The 15300-nt window shown below is 34.1% G+C and overlaps 1 protein-coding gene across 1 annotated transcript; it reads right to left on the reverse strand.

Moving 5' to 3' along the window:
- Positions 1-5792: 5792 nt before the first annotated feature.
- LOC107643557 (uncharacterized) lies at positions 5793-6567 on the reverse strand. Its single transcript, XM_088487662.1, has 3 exons — positions 6285-6567; positions 6004-6191; positions 5793-5828 (listed from the first exon to the last, which is right to left on the reverse strand). Exons 1-3 carry the CDS (start codon positions 6565-6567, stop codon positions 5793-5795), a joined length of 507 nt encoding a protein of 168 aa, XP_088343788.1.
- Between the last annotated feature and the right edge of the window lie 8733 nt (positions 6568-15300).

Raw genomic sequence — 15300 nt, forward strand, 5'->3', positions numbered from 1 at the left:
TTTAGCTAATTAAGGACCTAGAAAGCATGTGTTCACACTTAAGCACAAATTGGGAGACAATCATGAAACAATGTTATTTCATTGAATAAATGTGGGTAAAAGGTGATAAAATCCCTTAAAATCAATACAAGATAAACTCTAAATATGGGGTTTATCAGGGTAACGCTTAAGCGTCGCCCATGCGCACACGTGGAAAGTAGAGAGGTAGGGTGACGCATGCGCGTCAGCCACGCGTTTGCGTGGATGCGTTTTGTGCTCCTCGCACAAAACCAGCATGCTACCATCACTACTCTCTGGAATTTATACCACGCATCTGCATCAATATAGCGACACGTACGCGTCAGCCAGGCACACGCATGAGAGAGTAAAAATTATGAGTGACGCGTACGCGTCGTCCATGCGTGCGCGTCGGAGTACGTTTTACCAAAAATTTTACTAAGTTTAAAAAGATGCAGGATTACATTTTCAAACCCCAAACTTACGACGGGCACAACTTTTTCGTTTCAAATCATTTTCCACCCGTTCTTTGAATTGCATAAACATCTCGGATCCAATTTTATTTCTAAACAAGTTTGATACAAATCGGGGATCCAGAGACCAAGTTATGCTCCGTCAAAGTAGACCAAAATCACAACTTTTATAAAAACCAACAAAAACTAAATTTTCAACACAAACCAATTTCAAACCTTTTCAAAACCAACCAAAACTTACCAAAATCAACCTCAAGCCTCTTCAACTCATATTTTCAACATTCTCATTAAATTCACAATCCACCAATCCACCATTTTGACTAATCCCAATCAAATAACTCAATTTCAAACAAAATACCATATCATATATTTCATTCCACATCTCAAGTTCCAACAATACCAATTCTATCAACCCCCAATACATATAAATTCATATCATCATATACAACCCACATGGATTGTCAACAAAGACATCAATTCCTCCCTCAAAACCAATAACCACATAATCCATACAATCCATTGTAACAAAAAAACAACAATCACAATTCCATTCAATCTCATATGACATCACATAATACACACATCACTTACCTTCCTTACCTCTCACTACAAAAAAATCTGGTTAAAATGGCGGTTTTTTGGGTATTTACGGCGGTTTGAACCGCCATTATTACCAGAAATGGCGATTTCAGAAAATGACGTAATTCTGAGCGCCATTCCAGTTATTACGGCAGTTTTTTGAAAACCGCCACAATTTCCTAGGTTAAAACGGCAGTTTTTGAATAGGTTAAAACGGCGGTTCAAACCGCCGTTATTTCCAGGGTTAAAATGGCGAGTTTTGAATAGGTTAAAACGACGGTTTGAACCGCCATTATTACCCTGACAGAATGGCATTTTGGTTGGTTAAAATGGCGGTTCAAACCGCTGTTATTTTCAGGGTTAAAATGGTAGTTTTTGAATAAGTTAAAACGGCGGTTTGAACCGCCATTATTACCATGACAAAGTGGCATTTTAGTTGGTTAAAATGGCATTTTTGAACCGTCATTTTTACCCTAATAATAGCATTTTGGTTGGTTAAAATGGCATTTTTGAACCGTCATTTTACGCCTGACAGTGACATTTTTTATCGTTTAAAAAAATAATTTTTACCGTCATTTTTATCGCGTTAAATAAATAATTTTGTGATTAAAATTTCACAATAGCAAAAAATCATAATCCATAAATGAAATATTATATAACTCATAAATAAAATATTAATATAATACATAATTTTTTATTATTAAAAATCAAAAGTAATAACTCTTATACAAAACCTTGTCTTACTAAACTTACCAAAATACAAGCATTGCAATAAACACTAATCAGTCAACTCTACCATCCACTTCCCTAAACTATGTTAATATCTAATAATATATTCAAATCATCTAATAAGTGCTGTTTTTACTAAGAATATGAATATACAAGACAAGTAGCTTAGCTAAGTGATGATGAATAAGATTTGGAGGCCAAAAGTTTCCTCCTTTTGTAATTGACTTTAAAACAAGCCTGCCATAGTTTCTTGGTCTCTTGTGTGAGTTTCATCCCGAGAACTTGCTCCAACATCTTTGTTTCTTGCTCCAAATTGGTCAGTGAATCAATCATTCATGTCTGCTGAATAAATAAAAGGTTCTTATAATTAGACTAATTGTCACAGTATGTGTTTTTCAAGTTGGTGTCCAAAATAGATTCCTATTATAAACATCAGTACCAAAATAGCTTACTCTTTTGGGTGATAAGTAGCTTACTTTTATATCTAACTATAGATAAATTGGTGGAGAGGTTATTGGCTTAATGTACTCAAGAATTCTTAATCTTACAATTAAGCAAGCCATGAAGAAATCATAGTACTATGTCAGATGTGAATGTGAATGATGATAGAATGGATCGCTTGTAGATTCAATGATGATCATTGATCACTACTATGGTTTCATGTCCACCGATACTAATTCAACCCCTGCAAAAATAAAATAAAAATAAACAAATGAATAATTACTACAAATTAATTAAATGTTATTTATTAATGTGCTGAATAAAATAAAAAATACGATGGTAGAATTATTTCAAGTACCTGAAATGCCAGAGACAGTTTTATTAGGACTAATATTAACAACACAAATCAATAAAAGATTTTATTAGGACTAATATTAACATATCATACATGAAACGAAATAATTAATATATTGCAATCAACATTAGTAAAACCTGGCATGAATAAGTGTTGCAAGTTTGCAATAAAATTACTCCAGTAAACATATCTATGCCAAATCTGGCCTCTAATTTATATTCTGCGACAGCAGTTGCTGATATAAGATTATTGTGTTCCAACATGCACTTCTGCATAATTTGTTATTTTCTTTTATTGAACATTTGTCACCAGAAACACAAAATTGATAGAATTTGAATTTGGATGACTTTGTCAGCATGAAATCAGTGTGATTGATCGATACAACAAAACAAAAGAGGAGCATAACCCCTTTGGAAGTTCAACCTCTGAGATGAAGGTATTTAAATATCTTGCACCGCCAGCAATCAAGTTCACTATCAAGATATATCTGTATGCTTAAGGAATTATAATCATATAAATATAAAATATTAAAACCTTAGTTAGAACAGAGAAATATCATATTGTTTTATATTTATTAAAAGTAAAAGGGACATTGGACAGTCAACCATGATCAATGAAATGGAAGAAACAAAGTTTGACTTTCATCAAATTGAAGAAACAATCCTGCTGTGCATACACCCTTGTACTTGTCACCGATTTGACACACTGTATAAACACTTGTAGGATCCATTAAATATTATTCACTATTGATCAATATCAATTAATGTCTCAATTAATGTCTCCATTAAAAAGCTTTTAACCTCCATCACAATATCAATTATTGTCTAAATTGTTAGAGAATTAAATAGAAGATAAATCACAAGAATTTCTAATAGCAAGATTGAAAAGGGAATAAATGCGGACATATAAATAATCTTACCTTTGATAAACGTACTCTACATCTTTGGCACTTAATTCTATCACAGGTTTGTATTAAGAACCTCTGTAATACCTATGGAGAAAGAATAACCTCCTGCATTCTGCAAAGATGAAAATAAGTTAGAAATAATATATAATGGAATATATTAACTTATCAATTTATAAATATAAATTAAATAAAAAATATATACAACTATTGCAACATAACTGGATGCTGATTTATCCTTTCAAACCTTCCAAATCATAGAGTGGTGTCTGATTCCTACTTAGGCGGTTCAAATCAGCCTGTCAATAATAATACTAAAATCTCTCAGATTTTCAGTAACTATTAAGAAAATTGTACTTTAAAGTATAATGTTGAAGTTACTGGCCTCCCAATAATTCCAGAGTTGATCGTGCAAACAACTCCAATAGGATTAACCCTCAAAAATTTATCTTGAGATGTCACTGTTTTGTTTTCAGGACCCACAATCACTTCTTGCCAGCCAAATATAGATAAGAAAACTTCTATTAGATACACATAGAAACAGATTAAATAATCAATTAACAACAATCCAGTATGATGATGTACATACCAAAAATTTGTTCCCACTCTTGACCTGTATTTGAATACTAAATTCCAATGAAATAGAATGACAAAAAGGTAAGCGACCATCCGAATATGCTATAAACATCAGAGTTATAGTCTGATTACATGTACATACTTTTCAGCATAATGAAGGAGGTACAAGTACATGAGCTTCTTCACTTCCAATGATTGAGAAGCAACATTTTTAACAACCTGCAATTTTTCGTTCAATGAGTAAATGGAGGGAGAACAGAACGTGAGAAAGAGTAAATGAGCAGCACATCATTTTCTAAAGCTACACATCATATATATGCATACTCTAATTATTTCCCAAGCAATCGAGGTACTCTTTGGATTAACTGTAAGGTAAAATCCTGCAATATTGAAAGAAGAATAACAAATTCACAACATAACTAGTTCATTATGTAGTTTTAACTAAGCTAAATAAAAAGAAAGCCATTTAAGGTATGTTTGGTAACGAAAAAATAAAAGGGTTTGGTGTTGGTCACCAAAGAAAGCTTGAATTCAAAATTTTCTTTGCTTAATTAATGAATGAATCTATCTATCCATAGTAATAATAAATGAGTTGTCTGACACTGCATTTACTTCTTCTACATTTCTGATTGCAATCAAGTCTTACGTGTGAAGAAGTGAAGTGGTATTGCAAAACTTGCAATCCATTTTTGATGGGTGATATCATGTGGTGTATTTTAGTGTGAAAGAGAAATAATAGTGAGGTGAGGGGTGAAAAACTAAAAAGGCACAGTTCTGAGAATCAATGGTTGTCCTTGTCATGGAACATGACTTTGAGGTTAATTGAACGTGGTCACAACACTGAACAGAGATAAAAGTGGTGTCAGGTTTTTCTCTTTTACACAGAACAAAGCTAACACTCTAATCTAATCTAATAATATGCACTCAGTACGAGAAATCAAAAGTGATTAGTAGTAGCAATTAGTAAAAATGTGATTAACTTTGACAAGTCACAAGCTTTTGCAATTTGTGCATGTGATTAACTTCACAGCCTTTCTTACAGCTATAGCTGTAAAACCAGAAACAGAAAGTGTAGCCAGCCATCCTCTAACTGCACAGCATTAACAACTCTCACCATTAAAATGAAATTTGCTATGGTTCAAGATGAAAATCAAGATGTAACTGAGTGCAAAATTAAAAGAGAGAATAAAGGAAAAGCGCAACAAGCTACTAAGAAACTATCCATAAATAACCGATGGAGAAATCAACGCTTATAAGTGAACAAAAAATGAATAATGGAAATTACATTATTGTGCTTATTTTCCTTCCCCTACCAAAACAAGAAGATTATAGTGCCACTTTAAAAGCCTCAAACTTCATCTAATTGGCTTGGCTAAAAGAGATTGGAACAGAACCAATAGGAACATATGTGACATGTAACAATGAATCAAAGAAAAATTCTCCCTATAATTTATATTTACATTGCATTTGAAGAGGCATAGCTTTCTAGTGATAAGGATTAATCCCCTCACTAAAGACTAATAAAAGCCTTTCAAATTTTATACATGAATAAAAGATCAATTTTATACCTAATTGACATAAATCACCACAGGAAAAGGATAATTATCTTACTCTCCTTCTTGGTTTCTTTTGAAAGTTGTTAACAGAGAAGAGCTTCTTCAAGACCTTCACATTCACCACCATGCTAGGCCTATTGATATTCTTAGTTGCTGGAACTAGTGCATCATTATTATTGTTATTATTGGCAAATCTTGATGAAGCTGGAGTAGCACATCTGAAATCAATAGATCTTCTATTATCACAAAACTTAATAATACTTTATCAAAAGCCTAGAAATCAAGGAAATTAGATTCTTAATTTGACAGTGAACAAAAACAAACCATTGATAGAAATTTAGGAATTTAAAAACCCTAAAATTTAGTAAAAAAGTGAAAAGAAGAAAGAAAGACCAATGTGGCACTGGCGAATGAGGACCATGGCGTGGTGGATTGACTTGGCCACGCCGAACTTGAAGACGAGAGTCTGGAGGCGGTGCTCAAGGAAGTTCTTGACAGTGAGAGCGAGGACGTAATCGCGGAAGTTACACAGAAGGCAGCACCAAATCGCAGAAGCTCGCTAATGGCAGTAACAATGTTGCCTGCAGAGGCGAGGTGATAAACAAAGCAGCAAGGAGATGATAAGCGATGGCTAACCTTCAGATCGAAGCCAGAACAAGATCGTAGAAGCTCACTGAAGGCTGCGGTACGATGTTGATAGGTGTCGCGAGGGGATGAGCAGCGGCAGGGAGATGAACGATGGCGGTGAATTAAGCGGCAGCAACAAATATTCAAATCGAAGTCAGATCGAGAACTAGATAGAAGCTCAATGAAGGCAGCAACAATAGCGTTTCTTGCAGCGGCGAGGAGATGAGAAGCGATGAGGGGATGAATGATAGCGAGGAAATAACTGGCAGCGAAGTGAGGTGAAGGACAATGGCGTGAGATAAACGGCGGAGAAAGATTAGGGTTTGTCATTTACATTACCCACAAACTCCTCATATATGCAGCAATACATCATCCAAATTAAAAGAGAAACGGAAAATGATAGGGGCGGTTTTAAACCGCCAGAATCAACTAAAACCGCTAAAAAAATATGAAAATTTTGGCAGAGACTAAAAACGCCGAAATTGGCAGAAAAATGGCATTTTTGTGTAACCGCCATAAAATTATTGCCACTTCAATCCAATTTTTTTGTAGTGTCTTTCCGGCCTCCGACCCAAGATTCACAGCCTCTGGCCCAAATTTACAATTTAAATGCATATTCCACAAACTAATATTCATTATCCAATTCATCAAATTCTCAACACACCAAACATACAAATTCACACAATTCTCAACCCAATCTTTAATTTATATTACATATCAACTATACATATTAGTACCAACCATTTACACAATCCAAACTTAATCTTAGGAGCATCTAGTCTAGGAATTCTCATCACACCACATGGTACTTAAATGAAACTTAAACCGTACCTCTTATAGCCAAAATAATTGAGCTTCTTCTTGGAAGTCTCCACCAACCCTTAGCTCCAACCCTTACCAAGGCCCCACAAGCAATACCAATCTTCCAATTATGCACCAAAATCACCCAATACTCTAACATAATCAATTTTTACACTTATAATCAACCTACGGTTTATGAAATTGATAAATCACAAGGGTTAGAGGGTTCCTTACCTTAACCCACAAAATTGGTTGATGAAACTCACCAATGGCTCATATTAGAGCACTCATAAACAATCAAAATCATAAAATTACTCAACACCCATAGCCAATCACGTTTTCAGAGGAAAAAATTAAAACTGGACAGAGAAGAACGAAATACTCACTACAAAACTTAGATAGAATTATAGAGGATAAAAAGAGCGACGCGTGGCTGCAAACGGCTCGTCAATCGGAGTTTCAGATCAAAAGTTATGGTGATTTGAAGTTTGATGGAGTTAGGATTTTCTCTCTTCTTCCTCTCTTCCCCATTTTAGCGCCCCACACCCCTTTCTTTAGGATAAATGAGCTGAAATACTCATAACTAATGTTTATATATGTTGGTCTTGGATCCACTTAGGCCCGGTTCACTTGTTTTAGTCCGTTGGCCCAACTTTGGGCCAAAACCTTTAAGATTAGAGTTTTAAATCGTATTTTAAATATTTCTACATTCCCAAATCATAAATTCTCATTTCTTAAAATTATTCACTTTAATTAATTTTCTCAGCCACAGTACCGGACAGATCGTAGCCGGTACTGCCGGTCAAATTTTCAGTGCGCATTTTTATTCAGAAAACTATATTTTTCGACTCAGAAAAATTCACTGAGTCTAAATATTATATTTAAATTATTAAATTCCGATTGCTAAATTTTCTAACCATATTCGCTCCTATTTAATTTATTATTTAATTAATTACGGTTTGATCGGGTTTTACATACCATCTCCTACCTCTTCACGAAAAACTCAAACGGCGGCACCTCGAGAATAAAAAAGTCGGACACTTCTCCTAAAGAAACTTAGACCTTACGTCTAGGCTCGAAAAAAATCTAATTTCAAGTAATTCTTGGAACAGAAAATATAATTATAAAGTTTTGACAGGATGATCAATACTTATATAATTAACTAGCAGTGTCCCTTCCCCCGGTGGGCACGATGCGCAGACGTTATGAATAATCTACAAGAACCACTGTAATTAAATTTCTAGTAAAAGTAAAATCTAATTGTTGAAAAAATATATTATATAGAGTTGAAGAGAAACATTGAAAGTTAATAATTTTAATTTATAAAAATACATTTAACATAATCTGATAGCATCCACTACAGTTTATAAGTTTAGATAGCATGTATAATTAAGATAGTTCTTACTCCAAATCCTGTAATTATCAAATATTGACACTATTAGCAAAAGGAATTATTACAACGAAATATTATTTTCTTAATTTCGGTAAGAAAATTTATATCGTAAAATTTAAAACTACTAGAATAAGTAATTTAATTAGTAAACAATAAATCCAGAAAAAAGTTTAGTTTACAGTACCAATTTCAATGTAGCAGGTTGACAATAAAAATTGCAAGATGAAATCAAATATTCTTGCACGTTGTTTGTTTTGGTGCAGTTGCTTGAGTTATAAAGACGAATAAGATTCTTTATTCCATTCTTGTTGGTAATTCAAAAAATTGATGAACAAAAACTAAAGTTCACAAATATTGACAAGCGCACTAGATCGTTTAAGTAATATTACCATAAGTAAATATCGTTTTTACGAGGATTAAAAGATTGAACAAATAAATATTGAATTCAATCGTTAATTAAATCGATTGAACTTGAATGTGAGAGTTGGACTAAATCTTGAATGTTGGAATTAGTAAGGAGATAGTGATGAACGTGCAATTAATTGATTGAGAGAAGGCATTGGTTGAGGGTGTCAAGGGTTTTAGAGATATTTAGTTCCTAGAAAGATCAAATTTTATGTTTATCTATTTTGATGCATGCAAAGACCTTTTCACGATGAATCATAAGTAATTGAATCTCAATTTCTTGGCTCATCAATTTATCTTTAATTAATCGATCGCCAATTCTTTGGCCAACCAATTAAGAAAAGAGGTTTAGCACAAAACTGAGTTAGTTTCAATTAAAATTCAAAAGTAGTTCTAGGTCAAATTATATGTCACGTATTAAAGCTAGTTCTAAATAATTGAAAATTAAAAGAAAGGAAACGTCGAACACTTTTTAAAACACTATTCCTAGTCAAATTAAAAATTCATAAGAAAGAGTTTTCAAACTATAATTTCGATATTAAATTTTCCAAAGTAATAAACAGAAATCAAAATAGAATTAGCATATTTTCCAATACTACTAGCCTTTAAGGAATGAAGAACAAAACTTAATCTTGAAAATAGATCAATGCAATACTTTAAAATAGAATAAAATTTAGATTAATAATCCATAAAAATATAAATAGAGCTCCTAACCCCTTAACAAAGGAATTAATGACTCATGGAAAAAGATAAAAAAAACAAAGGTGAAGAGATACGGCTAGGGTTCCAGATCTCTTTCCTGTGAACAATGTTCACTTATTTATATCCTAGGTTTACCAAAAATTCAAATTCAAAACTAAATCTTATCTCATCTTTTAAGAAGAATAAGATAATTAACAACAACAATTCAAATCCTAATTAAAACATATTCAAATCAAATTATATCCTAACAGAATCTTCCACAGCCTTGATTGAATTTGCACCTTCCAGGGGAGTGGACTTGCTTAACGTTACACTTGGGCCTTGGCTTGGCACGCCAATCTTGATTGGGCTTCACGGGGTTCCACGCCTAGGTGCCAAGTTGGTGCACCTCTCAGGGGTCCAAGGCGTTACACGCCTTGAAGTGGCATTACATGCCAGTCCTCTTCTCATCCTTAGTGTGGTGCACCCTTGATGGTGGCGTTACACGCCAACTTGCATGGCTTCTAGGGCTTCGAAGGCGTGTAACTCCATAGGTGGCGATACACACCACTTCTTCTTTTCTTTGGGGAGTTACATGCTAGTTTGTAGCGTTACATGCCACTCTTGGGAAGCCTTCGAAGGCGTTGCATGCCACTTCTCCCTTGGACTGAAGGTGTTGCTCACTACTTTCCTAGTCCCTTCCTCCTTAATGGCGTTGCACACCATGCTTGTAGTGTGGCATGCCAGCCTTGAGCCTTCTCGAAGGCGTTGCACGCCTGTAATGGCATTGCACGCCAACTTAATCTGAGTTGGAGGGCGTTGCACGCCCTTGGTGGCATTGCACACTACTTGGTTTACATGGTTGCATTACTTTAAACGTTACAAGCTTGTTGTTGCATACTGTTCCCTTTTCTTGCCTTTGGATGGTGCTTCCTTGGCTACTTGGTTTTTCTTCTCTTTTTCATGGATTTTCTTAAAAGCACTTAGAAAATATATTAGTAGCAAAGGATATCTTAAATTAATTGATTTATATGAAAGGAATTATAATTAATTCTATGAAGAAAAGCTACTAAAGATACGAACGCATCAAAAACTACAACATAAAGTTAATAGTATGTAAATACAGGTGGTTTAAGAAGCAACCCCACTTGATTTAGTGATTGTCCTTGATTTTTGTTTATAATAAAGGCATAAGAGAGTATCAAAGGAAATTGTCTACGCTGGAATTTAAATGGTAATCTACTATCTGATGGAGTCAATGTCATCCTAAAATGTAAAGTTTTTTACCAATGTTATTTCCTGATAAAACCTTTGCTTCAATGGCCTTATTTTCGAGTATTGTAATGATTAATCTAGTTCCATTACATAACTCGACAGAATTATCAATAGTTTTTATAAGCATAACAAGAAAATCTTGGTTAAAATGCAATTTATGATTTGGAAGTCTAAGAGATTTAATAGTTGCTAAAAATTTTAGAGTGTGCATGCTAGCATAAGTGTCATTAGTTCCTTCCTCAAAACAGGGAAAATCAGAATTCATGTATGTTTTGAATTCATTTTTATGCAAAGAGAGCATGTAATTATTTACTTTTTCAACAACATTAATAGTTGGAGCTAAAATTTCTCGACCTTCTAAATGACTCAAATTTGTAGGGCCATCTAGATAGTCACTATGTACGAAACTCTTGAGCTCTTCAATATTTTCATCTTGCACTACAAGAAAAATATTGAGTACCGTCGGATTCACCGGAAAAATAACGACAATAATTTGCTGGTAAATTGGTTATCGGTGGATTGTTTGTCCGATGGTAACTTTTGGCGGAATTACCAACGGAGTTTGACGTTTAAGTGACAATAACCTGATGCCACATACAATTGAAATTTTTCCAACGGTAAGTACCAAATGTGGAAACTTCGCACGTTATTATCGTCAGATTTTTTCACCAATAAAGCTATCGGTAGCTCTAATATTTTACTTTTTAAAAAAACATGGAAAACCAATAACGTCAGGAACATTCTGACGGTAAATCCGGTGGTAATGCCAATTTTTTCTATTTTTTATTTTCAATCTATAATGGACCAATATAGTTAATAGTCGATAGTAAACTCCCAATAAGTAAAGTATAAATTAATAATTTATCTCAAAATAGTGATTCATATATGATGTGAAAGATCAAACATATAGTATAAAAAACCTGAAAGAAATAAAGAAATACATAAGATAGAACTAAGGCTAGGGTACATTGTAATTATATATGATCTCACTACAATAAGATTTAAACATACGATAAGTTAGTTAAACTATATTTAGGTTAACCTTATTTAGAACATCATCTTCTTTCTCTGATTCATCATCCTTCTCTTCCGAGGTAATTTTTCGATCATTGAACTCGTCTTTTTCTTCTTCATCTTCATCGACCCCCTCTTCTTCTTCAAAATCGTTGGCCTCTACTGGTAGTGTGTTTTCATCTCCCCTAAGGTCAATGATGTCATCATCCATAAAGGTTGAGCTAAGAGTGATCGGATCACCGATATTAACCACTATTTTCGAAGGAGTTAGGTCATCAATTCGGTAAGGTTCCTGACTCTCTGTCCCATTAGACTCTATGCGAATTCTTGGCTTAGTTTTAACCACAATAATCCAACTAGATTTGTATGACCTCGGATAAGGCAAATAGTATACCTGTCATACATTTGGGGGTAGAATATAAAGATCATACTGCCTATATTTTCTGGTTTCATTTACTTTAGTGATATTGTAGTCCTTGTATTTTTGTGTTCCTTGTCGCGAACTTGGATCATACCTTCATATTTAAACAGGCACACCTTGTACATAGTACGACAAAAATACTCTAATTGAATTATATTGTGCAACATACCATACCAATCAGAATGACCACTGCCTGCATCCCCACAAACCTAGACTCTAGTGTTATCTGTTTTCTTTCCCACCGACCATTATAAAGAATTGAACCAATATCTATTAATATTGTATATCGGGTAGCTTGTGCGTTTATTCAATGGGCCCAACTAAGTGCAACTAGTTCAGAATTTGTTGTGCCAGATAGAGAGACACTGACTTATTCTCGGAACCAATGTGAAAAATTGTTCCATGGTGTATCAGGATTTATTTCCTAGAATAACCTATGATATAATATGATAAATAACAAAATTTTAGTGCACTAAAGTTTTGATTAGATGAAGAAGTTATTATCTGACTAATTACAATATTTACAAATACTTAAAAAACTAACCTTAGGTAAGGTGAAACCTAGTCACAGTTAAGCAACACATGCAGATGTACGGTATTGATTTCCTTTTTCTCTAACCAATATTCACTACCCGTGCCCATTAAAACTCCATTTGGAACAAATATTGGGTAGGTTGTTCCATTTGACGAGAATTCTCCCCTTTTGTCAATCCTTCCAACCCTTGTTCTACGTGATTCAACATGAGGCTCAAAATAGAAAGAGCAAAATGCAGATATTTCTTCAGCTAGGAATGTTTTGTAGATACTTCCCTTGATATGAGCTTTGTTCTTCACAGTATACTTGAAGGATCCAATCATCCTCTCAAATAGGTACATCCACCTAAATTAGACCAGCCCACATACTCTTGCTTTGTATGGCAGGTGGACTAAGTGTTTCATAACATCAAAAAGTCCTAGAGAAAATATCCTCTCTAATTTACAAAGTACGATAGGAATGTTCTTCTCCATGACTGTGAAATTATTAACGTTAAGTTTCATAGCACATAACTCTCTAAAGAACACTTATTTCTGTGAGGGGTTTTCAAATGTTGGTTGGAAGTTCTCTGAATGTGATAGTGATGCGTGAGCATCTTTCCTATCTTTTTCTAGTGAATTTGCATTCAAGTTGTTGAGTTTAATCAAGAATCAATTATATTTTAGCCAATATGGATGCTACTTTGAGTCGTGTGCAATTATGTTTATTTCAGGTAGCATTCGGATGGATTTGATGGAGTTTTTGCAGAAAAATAGAAGAAAGCGAATGATGCTATCAACCCTGACCTCTCTACACTCAAACTTAAATAACTCGAGCTACAGAAGTCCAATTGACGTGATTTCAATAGCGTTGGAAATCTAACTTCTAGAGCTTTCCAACGATGTATAATTGTCCATACTTATTCTCCAACAATTCAGCAAGGGTGGCGCCTAACTTGAGGTTTTTCAAGTTAGGTGCCAAGATGAGCAATATATAGGAAACCATGGCAGCCAAAGTGGCGCCTATCTTGAGATTTTCAAGTTAGGCGCTAGGACAAGAGAAATGCATAAAATATACCTGCTAAGGCTACGCCTAACTTGAGATTTCTCAAGTTAGGCACCGGACAAAACAACAATGCACAAGATTGATGCAGCCCCCTCCAAGTTAGGCGTAGTCCCTCCCAAGTTAGGCACAACAACACACGTAAAACACTCCAAACCATGCTGCCTCCGCCAAGTCTAACTTGAGATTTCGCAAGTTACGCGCCACTCCTAGGGAACGCCATGGTACCCACGTCCAAGTTTACGATGGCAACGAAGATCTCTTTTAATTATAATTAAACTTTATTTTATTTGAAAATAGAAAAAGATATTATTTAGTTTTAGGAAATATAATTTACATTAATTAGGATTAGATATAAAAGGGAAAAGAATCATCCCTTTCGGGCTCTTCTCTTCTCCTCTCTTCTACCTCATTCTGCACTTTACAGTTTTTCAGAATCCTAGTTTTCTCTCTAAACCATGAGCAACTAAACCTCTACTGTTAAGGTTAGGAGCTATGTCTATTATATGGATTGATACTATTACTTTTCTGTTTTAATTCATGTACTGATTTTTATTTCAAGAATTATTTTCGTTCTTTATCTTATGAATCTGGGTGGAACGGAAGTATGACTTTGGTTCTAATTGAGTTCTTGTATAACTTAGAAAAGATCTTTACTTGAACAACAACTTGAAAATAATTTCTCCTAAACTACTAATTATCTGGACTTAACGGGATACGTGACATATAATCCTCTTATATTTGGGTAATTAGGGTTACTGTGGCATATAAACTAGAACTGAACTTTACCCTCTAATTGGAATTAAGCGACCAAGGAATTGGTGGTTGATGAAAGTTAGAGGAAACTAAAAAGGTCTAAGGAATTAGGGTTTAGTCACATATAGTTGCCATGAATTGAATCTTGCATGATTAAAATAGTTAGTAAGAAAAGTCACTCCGGAAGATAGATATCTCTGAAGCCTTAACTGTTTCTCCATATATTATTCACCTCAATTTACTGCTTGTTTTCTAATTCTTTGATTTACTGTTTAATGCAATTGAAATTTCAAAATATCATTTTCTGTTTGTCTGACTAAGCCAATCACTCAATCATTGTTGGTTGATCCACCAATCCTCATGGGATCGACCCTCACTCACCTGAGGTATTACTTGGTACGACCCAGTGCACTTGCCGGTTAGTTTGTGGGTTATAAATTCCGCACCAAGTTTTTGGTGCCGTTGTCGGGGATTGACTGTGATTGACAACTATTAGTTGTTTAATTGCTTAGATTAGGCATCTTAGCATTAATTTTATTTAATTTTGCATTATAATTTCAAAATTCTTAGCTATTATTTTTCCGTAATTTCTGAAATTAAGTTTGGTGTCCCCTAGTTATTTTTATTTTAATTTTGCCTGTTTATTTTCCTTAATAATTTCGAAAATTTTTGTCCTAATTTCACTCATAATTTTTGAATTTTATTGCCCCATTTATTTAGTTGCTTTATTTTATTTCTTTT

This window comes from Arachis ipaensis, chromosome B5, assembly GCF_059453495.1.
Source record: "Arachis ipaensis isolate K30076 ecotype BB chromosome B5, ASM5945349v1, whole genome shotgun sequence".
Lineage (NCBI taxonomy): Eukaryota > Viridiplantae > Streptophyta > Magnoliopsida > Fabales > Fabaceae > Arachis > Arachis ipaensis.

Excerpts from the sequence above, each read along its gene's own strand:
- LOC107643557 (XM_088487662.1), bottom strand. The coding sequence starts at position 6,567 with ATGACAAACCCTAATCTTTCTCCGCCGTTTATCTCACGCCATTGTCCT. Across the intron at positions 6,192-6,284 it reads ACATCGTACCGCAGCCTTCA|GCAACATTGTTACTGCCATT; the intron begins GTGAGCTTCTAC and ends TCGCCTCTGCAG. Across the intron at positions 5,829-6,003 it reads CATTCGCCAGTGCCACATTG|ATGTGCTACTCCAGCTTCAT; the intron begins GTCTTTCTTTCT and ends TATTGATTTCAG.